This window comes from Molothrus aeneus, chromosome 5 (assembly GCF_037042795.1).
Source record: "Molothrus aeneus isolate 106 chromosome 5, BPBGC_Maene_1.0, whole genome shotgun sequence".
NCBI lineage: Eukaryota > Metazoa > Chordata > Aves > Passeriformes > Icteridae > Molothrus > Molothrus aeneus.
Window position 1 is genome coordinate 13,105,865 of NC_089650.1, and position 14,787 is coordinate 13,120,651.

Here is a 14,787-nt window from a genome sequence, read left to right on the forward strand (position 1 = left end):
AGGCTACCTGTGATGAAAGCAAGTCTTTACTGCTCCACCTGCTTCATGGGACTAAAGGATCAGGGAGCTCTCCCAGGCTCAGTGACCATACTCAGCTTGGCCTCAGCACAGGACAGAGCCAAGCTCCTGTGCTGTTAAAACTTCCTCCATTTCTCAGATCAGTAAAGCAAACCAGAAGATTAAAGTGATGACGACATAATTCTTGTTTTCATCAAATGTGTAGAAATATTACAGTAATGTCTTTTGTCACAGCTGAGAAATGGTGCAAGGCCTACCATGAAACCACAGTGTGAGGATTTTTCCTTGTGGAAATATCACATACACCAAAACTATATTCTGAGTTTTTATTTTAACAGTTGCCAAATTCTGTTCTAATATATACACATACTTATTTTTTTCATAAGCCCCTGGATAATTATCAAGGGAAGTAATTTGGCTTTCATATTTTATTTTTTAAATGAGAAAGGTAAAGACAGAAAATAAGACAAAATACATTTCATGTCGCCATTGATCTATAGATTACAAATATATATAGTTTCCTTCCAGAGGAAGAAATACTAAAGAAATATTTTGCCCATATCAAATGAACTTCTGAAAAGAGGAAAAAAAATTAAATATATTGTTCAGCTCCCCCCTCCCTACCACAACAATCACTCGTGCTTAAAAAAAAAATTGCATTCATTTGATTTTCTCCACTTCTACCAAAGAAGAAAAACTTATCTGGATAATGACCTGAGTTATTTTCATGGTTTCCAAATGTATGTAACCCCAATAATCACCATCTATCAGAGAGCTACCCCTAAGCAAGGGATGTAAAAACAAACACTGGTGGATCTGTCGAATCAAACAACAAAGCAAAATTCAAAAATGTATTGCAAGAGTTATGCCAAAAGTCAGCCATGAGCATCTTCATGGGCACTGGTCTGACAAAGTAGAAGTGGAAGCTCTGCTATTTTATCAACTGAGATATCTGTAGCAATTGGAAACCCAAAGATGAAACATTTTATTTATGCCTGTGTATTTGTTTGCTTTCTCTTTTATGGTTATAAGACAGAGAGCAGATGAGTACAGAAGACACAGCTGGTCTTTACAGCAACTAAGCTTTACATTTCAAACCTATTGTGGGTAACAAGGGAAAGAGCTGCTGCTGGTCTTTCTCCAGGGACAGACTCCCCAAAACTTGGCTCCCTTGAAAAATCAGACAGTTTACAGGTTCAGCCAAAGAAGGTTTTCCCATTCCCAGTGTGACCAGGCCAGTGCCCATTTGTTTGTTGGCAGCAGTGAGCCCAGGCTGGCTGCTGCTGTTCCAGGTCTCCTTCCATCCTCCCCATGGCTGTGCTGCAAAGGGGACTAGGTCTGTCACTGAGTCCATCAGAATTCCCTCAGTCTTGTGCAAATCTCTCCCCAGTGTAAAACCCATCTTTTCAGAAGTAAAGAACTAAAGAAGCTATCAACTTCTAGGCAGGCCTGAAACCTGAGAAGAGCTGGGTCAGGAATTACAGCCATAAAAGTGATATGAGAAACCTTCCTGGTGACTTTCTGCTCTGCCATTCAGCATGGAATATCCCATAGAGCTCCTTTCCATACAAATGCCTGTCTTGTGAGGATACCATAACCACATGCCCAGCAATGACGAGGTTGGGTTTTTCACTGCTATAAATCTGACTGTGCCCAAACCCTGGGAAACAAGGCAATAAGCAGCATCCTCTCCAAAAGCAAGGAAATTCCGTGGGGGCTGAGTACTGACAACACAGCTTCTGAGAGGATGGCAGGGGAGGGAATGTAGCTGGTAAAAACACTGGATATTTCTTAAGGGCATCCAGAGCTCCTCAAACATTTTGCTACTGCCTGACCATTTGTGAAGACAACACAGAGATAACAGGTAATATTTAACTGATGAGAAGTGAGGGGAACAGGAGAGTAAAAGCAATGCAGGAAACTGTAAGGATGGAGGACATCCTGGTTGGGTGGCTTAAAGTACCAGTTCATTTGGATTTTGTTCCCCCACACCCTCTTTACTCTATCCTTTTTTTTCCCTTTTTTTTTTTTTTAATAAATTATACAGATGAACATGGGAGAAGTTCATGCTACTTGCTGGAAGCAATAAAGGTAAATTTTCATGGCCTATGGATTCCACAGACCTTTGAGTGTCCCACCTCATCCATCATGGGCTAACTTATGGAACATAACCGTTCCCAGCAAGACTCAGTAGCCCTTAGAAACTGATGGCATGTCCTCAGGTATTTTCCTCGAGAGTGAGAGACACGTGGGTTCCATCAGTTTCTTCCTCACACGAGGCCCGAGTGCCTCGGGTGCAGTCTCGAGATTTCCAGGGATCTTCTGGGACATTCTCAGACGTCAGACTGCTGTCTCCAGGTCCTCGTGGGAAACCATTTGATAGTTTTGTCGACTCTCCAGGTAGGAGGCCAGATCTGGATCACCAGCTTGCTGAGCCCTGTCACGAGGGGTCTTACCCTGTAATGAGAAACATGAAGAGAAGTTCTTGTGCTAACACATTGAGAACAGCAGATGATTAGTAGACAGAAGACAATTAACAAGTCTCAAGCCTGTCACAGACATATTTTATGAAATTTCCTTTTGTTAGGATCTTCTCTTATGAGAAGCTGAAAGGCCTCAGAAATGAAATGTAAACAATGGTTATCTGCTGCTGTGGAATGCAACAGGTGCATCTTTGATTGGTCTCATGTGGTTGTTTTTAATTAATGGCCAATCACAGTCCAGCTGTCCAGACTGTCTCAGTCAGTCACAAGGTTTTGTTATCATTCCATTTTTTTTTCCTTGCAAGCCTTCTGATGAAATCCTGTCTTCTATCCTTTTAGTATAGTTTTAATATATCATTTTCTTTCAATATAATATATATCATAAAATAATAAATCAGCCTTCTGAAACATGGAGTCAAGATTCTCGTCTCTTCCCTTGTCAGGGTTGCCTGCAAATTCCACAAGAAGCCACTTGACTGGATTTCATCTGTTTCAGAAAGCTTTTTGCAATGTACAATTCTGCCATCTGAACAAGAGATGATAGAATCATAGATTCTCTTCCCATTATAGGCAACCTCATAGAGCCCAAGAAGGCAGAAATTGGTTTTGATTGTCCAGCTGCAGCAAAGGTGCTTCTGACTCTGGAGTCCAGAGAACCAATTCACTCTCAGCTGCTGACCACAGGGTGCTTGTGCTCAGAAACTCCAGAGAGGCAGCTTCTGGACTATGTTCCTAAGCAATCAGATTGTTGTAATGACAGAATATTCCTTGGATTTCATTTTTCCGAGATTGCTTTCTCAGTCAAGATTACACCAAGAGAGTGCTGTAGTTAGTGTCACACCAGTGAGCATAGGAGCAAGCGAAGGCAAAAGAAAATAGTTAGCCATCCTCACAAAGCAAGCCAGCCACAATAACCAAGCCTCCCAGATGCAATCAAGAAACCAAGACTCCTGCAGGTGGTCCTTGCCCACAGGCCTCTCTTTTGACCACACAGGAGGAGCACAGTGCTGTGCCATGGAGATGTCCCATTAACACCAAATGCACCAAATAGTTTGAGGCCAGGCTCTCACTGTGGTCACAATCACCCATGTTGGGGACTGAACTGAAGTCTCTTGTGTTTGTTTAAATCAATACAGTTTCATCTATAAAAATAGCTTGCTTCAAAGGAGCAACACACAAGGCTGAGGTTCCTTGTGTGAGTCTCGGCACATGCAAGGAAGCCTCAGTCATGCAAGCAGCAGGGAGGGTGCTGCAGGGTCTCACTCAGCACAGGGGATGGTGGGGGCTGATGGAGCTGCCTTACCTTGGAGTCTGTCTTTCTCAGAGAGGCTCCTGCATCCACCAGGAGCTGGCAGACGGCGCGGTGGCGCTGGCAGGCTGCCTTGTGTAGTGCTGTCTCACCCCTAGACCAAAGCACAGAAAGCAGCCATGAGACACAGCACAGCAATGCACTTTTACGAAGCATGAGGAGCAGAGCACAGACATAGAAGGATGCTGCATGTATTTGAGGTTCCCTCTTGCTGGCAGAAGTAGACTTGTGCACTCTCTCCCTTAGCATCTACATCCTTTGACTCAGTAGGAGAGCACCAATAGCAGACGAAGAACTTGTGAGGGATGGGAAAGAAACAATGATTTTATGTATTCAGAGGACTGAATGTCACATTCCCATCCAACCACCAGCTCTGTTAACTGCTGCAAAGGCAAGCTAGCTACCTTCCTATTTCACAGACAGCGAAACAGCAACAGTGTTTGTTTCTTCCTGCAATTTCTTTCTTCAACCTCATTCTTGGAGCCATCCTAGAAAAATCCTATCTATCAAAGCTATGACTGGTGCACTTGCTGCCTCAGTTCTGATGCCCTGCTCTCTTGGATGTATGAGAGCAAGAACTCTCATGTGTTTTCCACCACTGGACTGCTGAGCTACTGGGGAAGATTAAACATGTTTTTCAAAAGAGAAGACTGTGTGGTGGGAACACATTTGTTGCAAAGCTTCTCACTCAGACTGGAGCTAAGTCTGGCAGCTTAGAAACTGACTTACTCTTTACTGAGAGTAAAGAAATCTATCTAGATTTGCCTAGGAAGAGAGGAAAGTATGCTTTGAGTGGGTTGAAAAGGAGTCCTTAATGCCAGTATCCAACAAGTAGGGCCATTATATAACCTGTGAAATGACAAATTACAAGAAACACATGTAGCAGGACAAATCTTGCACCTACCTACACAGAGTGCATAAAGGAATCTCAGCCCCCATCTATGGCAGGGGATGTTGAAATATTAAGAGGCAACTTTGTAATCAATATGCCTTTGCTGCATCAGAACTAGTATCAGAATAGGATACCATCCTATTTCCCCCTGAGGACCAAAAGACAAATTCATACTGCCAGTTACAGCTTGAACCTTCCCTTTCCAAGGGTTAGATGTAGAGGAACCTCTGTAAAGGGAAGCCCTCACAGCTGCGCTCACTGACACTTGATGTGGTTGTGCTACACCCCTGGATGAAAAGAATCAGTCCATCCAGTCCCTGTCACCTCTGGACTTCACTCATGGACCTTGTGCAAAAGGTGTTCTCTGTTAGCAGAGGAGAGCACTGTGGGATGAGAAATGGTAGGCTTGATCCCTAGGAAAAAGACTGTTTTTATTTCATATGTATTACACATATTTTCCAGAATTATTCATGCTTCCCTTACATACTTTCATGAAACTTTGATTATACAAGGTGTAAAAAATTGGGAATTGGAAAGGAAAGTAACTTTTTTAGGTTGGGTTGTTGTTTTGGTTTTTTTAATAAGAAGGGAGCTGATTGATGTTTTAACTGCTTGATGGAAACCTTCAACTGCACAAGTCCTGGCCACTTAGGAGAGCTAAGGCAGAGCACCCTGGATGAATCAAGAAGGGACTGAAAAAAAAGGTGTAGAGCAAGAAAAGTAATTTCCTGACTTTTGGAATTTACTCTTCAGGTTGGTCCCTTAGTAGCTGGAGGCCAGAAACATCAAAACACAAGGCAGGGCTTCTATTCCTCTAGAAAGATTAAGGAAGCATGGGAAGCAATAGGGAGAAAGTCCCCTGCAAATCCAATGAATGTTTGTTTTAGGCAATAAAGCCACATATGACATGGTTGACGTGTGGTTTTTAGGGGCCTTGTTTGTTTGGTTGGTTTAGAAAAGCTGTGCAATTTTACAAGCTTTTTCCTTTTTAACAGTTTGCATTGAAAACCAAGAGTCTGCTAGTTTAACACACATAATGTGAAGGACAGAGTCGGTTGTACTTACGTTTCACTGTCTGTCATGTCCAGCAATTCAGATGGACCTGCAAAAGATAGTCAGGTATGTCATAAAGCATTCGTCTGCATGACTAAAAAAAATATGTCTACCAGGAGAAGATTACCAGTAAAAATATATAAAAGAAGCCAAGTGAAAGCTCAACCTGCACAAATATATCAAACTTCAATGTAATATTTGCTTGTGTAAGCCCTTGCACTAACAAAATTCTGGATGCACAGTCACTGCTGGAGTGTCAGCAACAGGGAGTAGCAGCCTCTAAATTATACTGGGAATGAATATTCATGGAGTTTATTTTCTCACTCTTCACCTTGCTCAATTAAGTGGTTCACATAAGTACAGTACATTGAAAATGCTGATATACTGGAAACCTTGATATATTGCAAGTTAAAATCTATTGTTGGTATTAAAGGGAAAATGTCATTAGGAAGTTGAAATTAGCCAAATTCCATCCTGAATGACATCCCTGTGCTGCTCCATTTAATAGTGTTATACAAAATGTAGATCAGGGTGGAATATTCCCAGCAGTCTTTATATTGATATGCAAATCCTGTACTCTACTGGTTAGCAATGATCAGGAAAGTAAGATTAAGAAAAACAGAAAAGATTTTTGTTAAGTGGGGAAAAAAATAATACATTTAAGGTTAATGTCCTTTTGTCCTTGATATTCACTACAGGCAGATATTTATAGAGGCAAATTCCATCGCTGAATTATAGTGATAGGGAAAGGCTAGGGTCTGGATATCACTTGGAAAAAACAACTTTTCCTTTGCAGTCTGTCATAGTATTCTTCTCTCCACTGCTCTGGAGTGTAGTGTTAGATGGTATAGGGCAGCTAGCAAGGGGAACAGGGAAACTTTACAAGACTTTTCCTTCCTGTGCATGAGTATTTCTCTCCAGCACACTGTGACTTTGAAATTCAAGAGTCCTCAAGAGCTTACAGCAAATCTCACCTGAAACAGAGGAATTTCACACCACTTGCTTACAAAGGCCTACACACAACCTCTCTACACTCCTTTTACTCTGAGTGTGTGTCAAAGTGGATCAGAGCAGCCTGTCTTTACCTTCCTGCTTTAACAATGTAGACATGGAGTACCACTGAGGCTCCTGAGCAGCAGGCAGCTCCTTCATTTCATCTTCTGCCATCATGAGAAAGGGTGGTGCTTAGTCCTCAGTGTACAGGGCATTGTGTACCACTGCACACTTGCCATGACAGTTCTCCAAACTCAGTAGCCACTGTCAATTATTTAATGCAGCCTGACTGTACCACCACACATCCTCATCTCCACACTTGGCAGTTGTGTGTTCACTCCTGACTATCAAAAAGACAAATCAGTCAATACCCCTGAGCTCCCAGGACCACAAAGGATAAAGGGGGACAAGCAGAGCCTCTTGTTGAGATGAAAAAAGATAATGCCTGAGAAACTAAAAAGACAATTAAAGAAATACACATGAAGAAAAGGAGTCCTTTACATTTCCTAGGAGAAAATCGTGTTCTCTCAAAAATAAAGGTAGTTCCCCATAGTTTCCTGCAATGCCACATCTCAGTGATAGGTAAGCAGGAATGGCTTGCAATGTGTTAGAGAAGATACTGCCACCTATTATTTCTGCTCATGGCTGGAGCAAGGAATGTTGTATGGCCAAGGTGGAGCAGGGTGACAGGTCTGGCTTTATGGGACATACAGGTACTTGTCCAGGTAAGCTGAAGAAGCTGTTGAAAGCTAAGTAAAGGTAGTAAAATAGAGAGTATTCAGAAGAATATGACCTGAGAGGCAGAAGAAAGCTGGGGCAGAGTGACTCTGGAGAGAAGCCAAGGGTAAAGAAAAACTAGTGTGAAGCAGGAAACAATAGCAGGGCTAGGACAGAGGAGCTGAGTGCTGAGTCTGTGAGTACAGACCTGAGGAGATGACAAGTACAGCTCCCCTAAGCGCAAAGGGTGTTCTCCTGGATACTGTCCCAAATTCAGCATTTCATGGGAGAGCCCTGACTCCATCTGAGTCATACTGGGGTTAATAATTAGCTGCACAACATGGTACCAGGATTCTTTAATTTCATTCTCTCCGGCCTGTCTCTGAAGCTGGAATGTCCCAACTCACAGCCTGAGCGGTGCCCTTTACTTCTTTATTTTATTTTCACTTGTGCTTCTCTTAAACCATCTCACGCCCTCCTCCTAATTCCCTTTCCCCTCTTTTTTGGACCTCATTTTTATATCAGTCTCCCTGGCGCTGCCAACCGACCATTCCAAATCCCCCTCTGCCCGGGGACAAAAGCTGCACAGATGTGGGAAGGGCTGGCACTGGGAAAGCTAAGGCACTGTCATCCTGACCCAGCAGGGAGGCGGCTGTTTCACTCTGGGACAAGAGGCACAGAAAGAAAAGGGGACCAAGGCACGGAGAGAAAAGAGGACAAAATAACCCAATAGAAATCCGGAAGGGAAATGCATGAGTGAGATTTCTATCAAGGAAAACAGCAGGGGGGGAAATAAAAACAAAAGAGAGAAATGTGTGGAGAGGTGGAGGGAGGAAAAAAAAAGAGAGAGAAAGGGGAAAAAGAGACTGGGGGGCTGAAGAATGGCAGGATGGGGACGGGGGACGGGGTGGGGGGAGATATTCACTTGAAAAGAGCTGAAAAGCATGACGCACCGAGGAGAAGCCCAGCTGAGATCACTCTCTTTCCTCAACATCGCCCATAGACTGTCTGTGTAGAATTATTAACTTTTTTCCTTCTCTCCTTTTGCCCTCTTTTGCTCCACCAAAGCCCTTCTCCAGTTTCTCAGAAGGCAAAGCAGCCTGGGCTGGGTATGGGAGGAGGGAAGGCAAGGAGACTCAAAAGCAGCTGCTCCTTCACTGAGCTCACCACAATAAAAAAACCCCCAACACTTTAAGTGACCATATTTCAGAGGCATTTCCAAAATATACAGCTCCACGCATTCTTGAAAGGCCTCTGAGCCCACAGCTTAGCCCTCTCCAATGGATGTGGTTACAGCTACCCACAGGAGACCCACAGATATTAACCCCTGCCAGTCCTTCAGAGAACCAAGGAAGAAAGGTATTTACTCTGAGCAATAATGTCAGACACCAACAACATTTTTGTTTATCTGTCAAAACCCTCTTTGTTTAATAACCTGATTGAGCTTATTATCTGGGGGACAAAACTGGATGTGGATCCTTACTTTCAAAGTAGGAGTATTTTTAAAATAACAGTAAACTGGAAACTCAGAACTATTTCTAGTCTTTTCCCAACACCACACTCTTTTTTTTTTTTTTTACCTGATGGGAAAATTAACAGTGGTCTTTTCTCCTTGTGTCTTTTGGCTCAGAATTTCCACTGTAATATAGAGGCTAGACAGGTTATGGGAGCATTCCTTCCTACATGTCTGTCAGCCAAATTACCCTAAATTTTGGTATGCTTGAAATTAAAATAGGCTATGTTGTACCTTGTGCCTTCCAGAAAAACTAAACTGTCTTCTGCTCAGGCCCCTTATAAATGACCACTACCCTATAACATTTTGCAAATCCAGACATACTAACAAGTGTCATGCAAACTCACTCTCATTCAGTGTTGCTTTCTGATGATTATTCAGACTTTGTCCCTGACACACATTTCTGTCACAGCAAAATTTGCTTTCCCAAAGCCTTCCAAGGAACTTGTGAATCTGGTAAGGATGCAAATCCAGATTCGCTGATGGTTCTTAGCTCTGGACTTTGCAGTGCTAAGATTAATGAAAGCATCGTCTTTTTTTTTAATCAGGGGATGCTTTCTAGTGAAGCAAGGACATTGAGGTTTGAGGACACAGAAATGTTAAGGATGGGATGCCCTACGTACTGTCTGCTGCAGCAGAAGTTCCCACCACAACCTCCTAAGGCAACTGTAAACATCTTGCCTCTCTTCTGTTTAAAATCAAAATACCATAGATGAACTTTACAATTCTTGCTTGTCTTTTGAATGTCTAGGAAAGACAAAAGACAAGGCAAATGGAATTATTTGTATAATGTTTATAAATTAAAAATTTTTCACAGCTGCCAGATAAAGACTCCAAGTTTGATACCAAATACAGATGGTTTAGGAAGCCCCTTTTCTAACAGAGGTTCTCAAGCCTTCCTTAATTCTGTTTGTGTTAAGCAAGTAGACAGTTAACTCTTCTCTAATGTACATGCATTAGGAGGCAATGCAGTTGCTAACTGCAGCATTAAAAAGCTGTGGTTGTGATACTTAGTGAGTTTGGACCTCAGTTTCCAGCTAAGCATTTCTTACCTCAGCTACAGACAAGTTTTTAAAGTTGACCCTTCTACTAAAAGTGAAAGACTCCTGATTTAGGTGGGCAATCTTGAATGAGCGGTAGGTCTGTGTGTGTATGTATCTGCCCTTCCTGCACAGGGGATAGACACAAACTGTTTTACTGGAGCAGCAGCCAGCACAACTCTTCCTGCAGCAGCAAGCAGCTGTTGTCCTGACTCCTACTACATTGGTGCTTCAGCTGCTATTCCAGCCTTGTGCTGGGCCACTGTGAGTTATCTGGCAGCACCACACAGCAGTCCCCCTGTGTGACTCATCCCTGCTATTTCTAATTTAAGATAGGTTATTTTCCTCCCCTTAACATTTGAAATTATTCTGATCATGAGCACAGAATAACCTTTCATATAAATGTGCCCTGCATGTCTGCAGAATAGGCCATCTCCACAAAGGACAGCTTTAGCCCCACTACACCATTTTCCTTCCTTTGTAGTTCTAGTTCTGTGCATGCAACTCCTGTACTGCATTGGATTCATCCCACTGTTTTTCAAACTAGAAAGGTAAAGTTCCTGGAGCAGTGGGTTTTGTCTTCTTCTGTTGCTGTTGGTTTTTAGAGATATTCAGAAGATTTTTTCCCTGTGTGGTTAATAATGGATTTTATTTGCTGTGTGCTTGAGGATATTTTACAGTGGAACTCCTATTAACATTCACTATTCCCTGTGTATTGGGAAGCAGACAAACTCCAGAGGAAGTGTGACTGGGCAGAGGTAATTGCCAGAACAATCCAAGATTCATTTTTATGAAATTTTTATGGGTGGATATTGGCAGAAACGAGAAGCTCCACACAGGGAAACCCTTAGATATTAGTAGCATTGGATCAGGTCATGTACAGTAATTAATGCTGAGAAGATGCCAAATGCCAGAGAATGCAAAGAAAAACAAGGGCATTATGATGATGATGATTCAGCAAGAGAGCTCATTTGTGGCTGAGAAGTGCCCAGAGTAGAAATGAGTTTCATTAATTGCTTGGTGGGAGAAGAGAGGAGGCCTCTATTAGATTGTGCATTGTCCCATGCACTCCCTGATCCCCAGAGAATGTTAAACAAACAATGCATTTGAAGAAGCCCAGAGGACATATGTCTGGAAAGCTGCAAAAGCCTCCTGCCATCCTTGGGGATAAAGAAGGGAGAGAGGAACTGAGCTGACATTTGCTCAACCTTCTGATTTGTCTTTGTCTAACAGTCCGTAATCCCTCACATTTCTCTATTTTCTTCCAAAATTCCCATGGATTCCCTGCTTACATTCTTATCAGTTTAAATTATCTGACTTTAAATATTCATCAAAGTAACTGGGTCAGACTGTCACTAAGTTTATGTCTCTAATAAAAATCCTAGAGAGGCATTGATGAATTGGCACAGGTCACGTGCAGTGTGAGAGGAGACCAGGGGCAGTAAGAAAATAAACCAAAATTATGCCTTTCTACAGAATTCAGTGGCCCATGTGTGCACTGTGACTAATGCAACAATCCAGAGCAGTAAATAGAAGGTCGAGTTAGCACTGGTAAGGTTTGCTAGAACTGGTGAGATAATCAGTCATTATTTGGATATAAGGCCAGCTGCACTGCCCTATCCATGTGTAGGTAAAAGAACAATTCAGCCCCTCTTAGTCAGATTTTTGGGGCATGGTTCAGTTGTCTCCACACAGATATTTTGTGTGGTTTGATATACCTATGGTAAAGCCTTGGGTTGCACTTGGAATGACAGAGATGCTTGCTTGGGCTTTGGCTGTCAGTGCAGGTGAGGCCTCCTCTGGGCCCTGTGTGTTATCTTGTAGACCCAAGCAAATGTCCTGGATATCCAAGGGCAAATGGCATCAGACATTTATGTTTATCTAAATGAATAAAGTGCACAGAATCACTTTCTGGGCTCCAATGACCACCTTAACTAAGATGTCTTTTGAGTTAGTCATGCTAGAAGCCTGCTGCTATTAAGGATTCCCTCCTCACTTCCACCTGCCACCAAAAGTGCCTTTGTCATACCAGAGCAAATGAACTAAGTCACAGATTGCTGCTGACAGTACAGGAACTTGGACCTAGAGAATATCTGACACCTATATGTTAATACCTAACTTAGGGGTCAAGATTGAAGAGATGCATTGTTGCTTCTTCCCTTCTTAGGAGTTGTGCTTTTTTATTCTCTCTGTACAATTTGTGCAATACCTTGGAGCAACAGCTAACACTTATCCTAATTACCAGGGGCAGTCTCTGTGTTCACACTAGCACTGCTGCTGAAATAATGTAGCTGATTTTGACATCCAGAAGCCAAAATAGCCACTGATATTTTGAAGTGGGGTCAGAGAAGAGTTCAGACTAGAAAATTTTTCCTGCAGTCAAGGAGGGTGATAACTGTGACTTCAGCTCTATGTGCAGAGCAGTGACTATTTTACTGTGCCACTCTCCAGCAGGAAGGGAACAAGGTTATAGTGGTTCAACAGGCAGAAGCTCCTAAATGTGACTGCCTCAGACACAAAAAGAATAGCCTGTAATCTACTGACAAAGATAAGAAGAGAGAAAAGGAAAAAGGGGCAATAGCATGATCACAGTCCATAAATACAAAATGGAGATCATAAGTTTTTGCTGTTGGGTGGTCTTGAATCTAACAGACATAATATTCTAACACTGGAATGGAAGCTAGATGAGTTTGTCTGGATATAAGGAAGCAGATTCCTGACCAGTGTGTTACTAAATGCTGAAATAATAACAATGGTTGTATGGGCTCTTTGTCACTGTAAATGTTTTCATAGAGATTAGATGCTTTCTACAACATATGCTCTAATTGAAAAATAGTTCAGATGATCCCTGTGCCAGAGGTTTTAACTAAAGCTTCACACTGCCTCTTCACAGCCCCCCGGCTGATGCATACGTGGAAACACCACTCTCCTCAAAAGCCATTCTAATTCTTCTTTTCACACTTTGCCTGGAGCCATCACTCTCATTGCTGCCCCATTCCCAGCCTCCTGCTCACACATGCTGCAGGTGGACATTGCATTGAGGGACACCACAGATGAGTGAGGCCACCTGCAGCAGCCCAGTGTGGTTTTGCCTGAGTGACACTTGGCTGAGGTACAGCTCTCTGTGGGTCTGCCCCCTGGGACTCACCATGCTCCAGGATGTATTTCACAATCTCACCATTCCCAGTCTTGGCAGCGTGGTGCAATAAGGAGCAGTGATCAGGTCCTTGGATTAACAAATTGGCTCCTTTTTTACAACATTCTATGAACTGGAAGGAAAAAAAAAAAACACAAAAAAAAGAGAGAGAAAAAGAAACATACAGAAGGATAAGATGGGAGGAGCAGAAAAACAAATATGTCAGTAAATTCTTTACTGCTTCTCATTGTAAGTCAGTACAAAATAGAATAGAATAAAATAAAACATTAATTTAAAGCCAGCTTTTAGGCCCTGATATAAAACATCTGAAACCAGAAGTATTGACAATTATATGTGTTAAGGAGAACAGTCTGTATTTCCCAAACAATGACACATTGCTACTCTACTGGTGATAATTTATTGCTTGCTAGGAACGCTTGCAAACCACATCTGGCAATGCTGCTGGGATATATTAAAATCTATGTACTTGATAAAAAGTTCTGGCTTCTTTGCTGAAGACTCAAATTTTTCCTCAGCACAGGAGTCAAATATTTTCTGACTAAATGAGAAAACTCCAACTCAAAATTCCACAAGGAGATGAGGTGACTGTCATGGGCCTCCCTTGTCACAGTGCCTCCTGTTCAGAGCTGGCCAAGGAGGGAGCAATGCATGGGGTAAGAATAAGAGGGAAGCAGCAACCAGGCAGGTCTCAGAAATGCTGCAAACTTTGGGGGAAGGGGGCAGGATTTGCAGTGCAGATCACTGCAGAAAAAGGGGAGAATTGCTACAGTGAGGACTCATTTATGATGCAGTACACTGAACAAGGACGAGGAGTTTCCCCATCAAAACCAGCTCAGGCAAAACATTTTCAAGAAGTGTAAAGGAGACAATATTTTTATAACTGCTTGAAGGACTGCTCCCTAGATGCTGCAGCCACAAGAGCTGAGGCAGTGCTATAGAAGGGAGGCAAAATACCTGCAGGCAAAAAGTTGGCCTAACAGCACTGTCATTTTTACAAATGGCTCCAAGCTGGCTTCTCACTGATGAAATTGCAATCATTAATCACAGTCCTCATCCAAATTTGAGAGCATGTTTTCACATCCTGACTTGGCTACTGAGACAGGCAGCCTGAATAGCTGTCCGATGTGGGACTGCAGTCATTGGCACAAAAAATTTTGCATGAGTAGATTTGCCTCCCAAACTTACTATACCAAGGCACTACATGTTTTGAGACGTCCATCAGGTGATAAAACAACCCTCTGAGGTTTGTTCTGCCTGGTCTGGTGGTTGCCTAGGTAGACTTTGGGCAAGACAGCACTTGGGGCCTTGGCCACCAGCCTCACTGGTGGAAAATATGCTTTCCTGTGTGAGGCTGTGTCAGAAGTACCCCGCTGTTCAATACTACATAGTAATTTCCCTGTTAGTGACTGGCATATTGCTCTGTGCAGTGGGCTCTGAATCCTGGGCAAAAAGGCTCTGGCTAACACCAGATCCTATTCACACAAATTTCACACCTCACCTGAATGATGTGTTCCCCTAGAGTTCAGGGTTTCCTGGAAAGGCTGTAAAATGGCACTTGCCAGAAGTCCCCACAGCAGCCTGTTTATGATTTGAGCAAAGGTGTAATAAAATG

General features: G+C 42.7%; 1 protein-coding gene across 3 annotated transcripts in view; it reads right to left on the reverse strand.

The window, feature by feature from the left end:
• Positions 1 to 330: 330 nt before the first annotated feature.
• DGKI (diacylglycerol kinase iota) overlaps positions 331 to 14,787 on the reverse strand; it is a 200,996-nt gene continuing 186,539 nt past the window's right edge. For all 3 annotated transcript variants that reach the window (XM_066549925.1, XM_066549927.1, XM_066549926.1), the window contains 4 exons: positions 13,167 to 13,287; positions 5,768 to 5,804; positions 3,805 to 3,904; positions 331 to 2,475 (listed from right to left, as the gene is read on the reverse strand). In XM_066549925.1, coding sequence (XP_066406022.1) covers positions 2,359 to 2,475; positions 3,805 to 3,904; positions 5,768 to 5,804; positions 13,167 to 13,287 — 375 coding nt within the window. In that variant the 3' untranslated portion in view covers positions 331 to 2,358. The remainder of the gene's footprint in view (positions 2,476 to 3,804; positions 3,905 to 5,767; positions 5,805 to 13,166; positions 13,288 to 14,787) is intronic.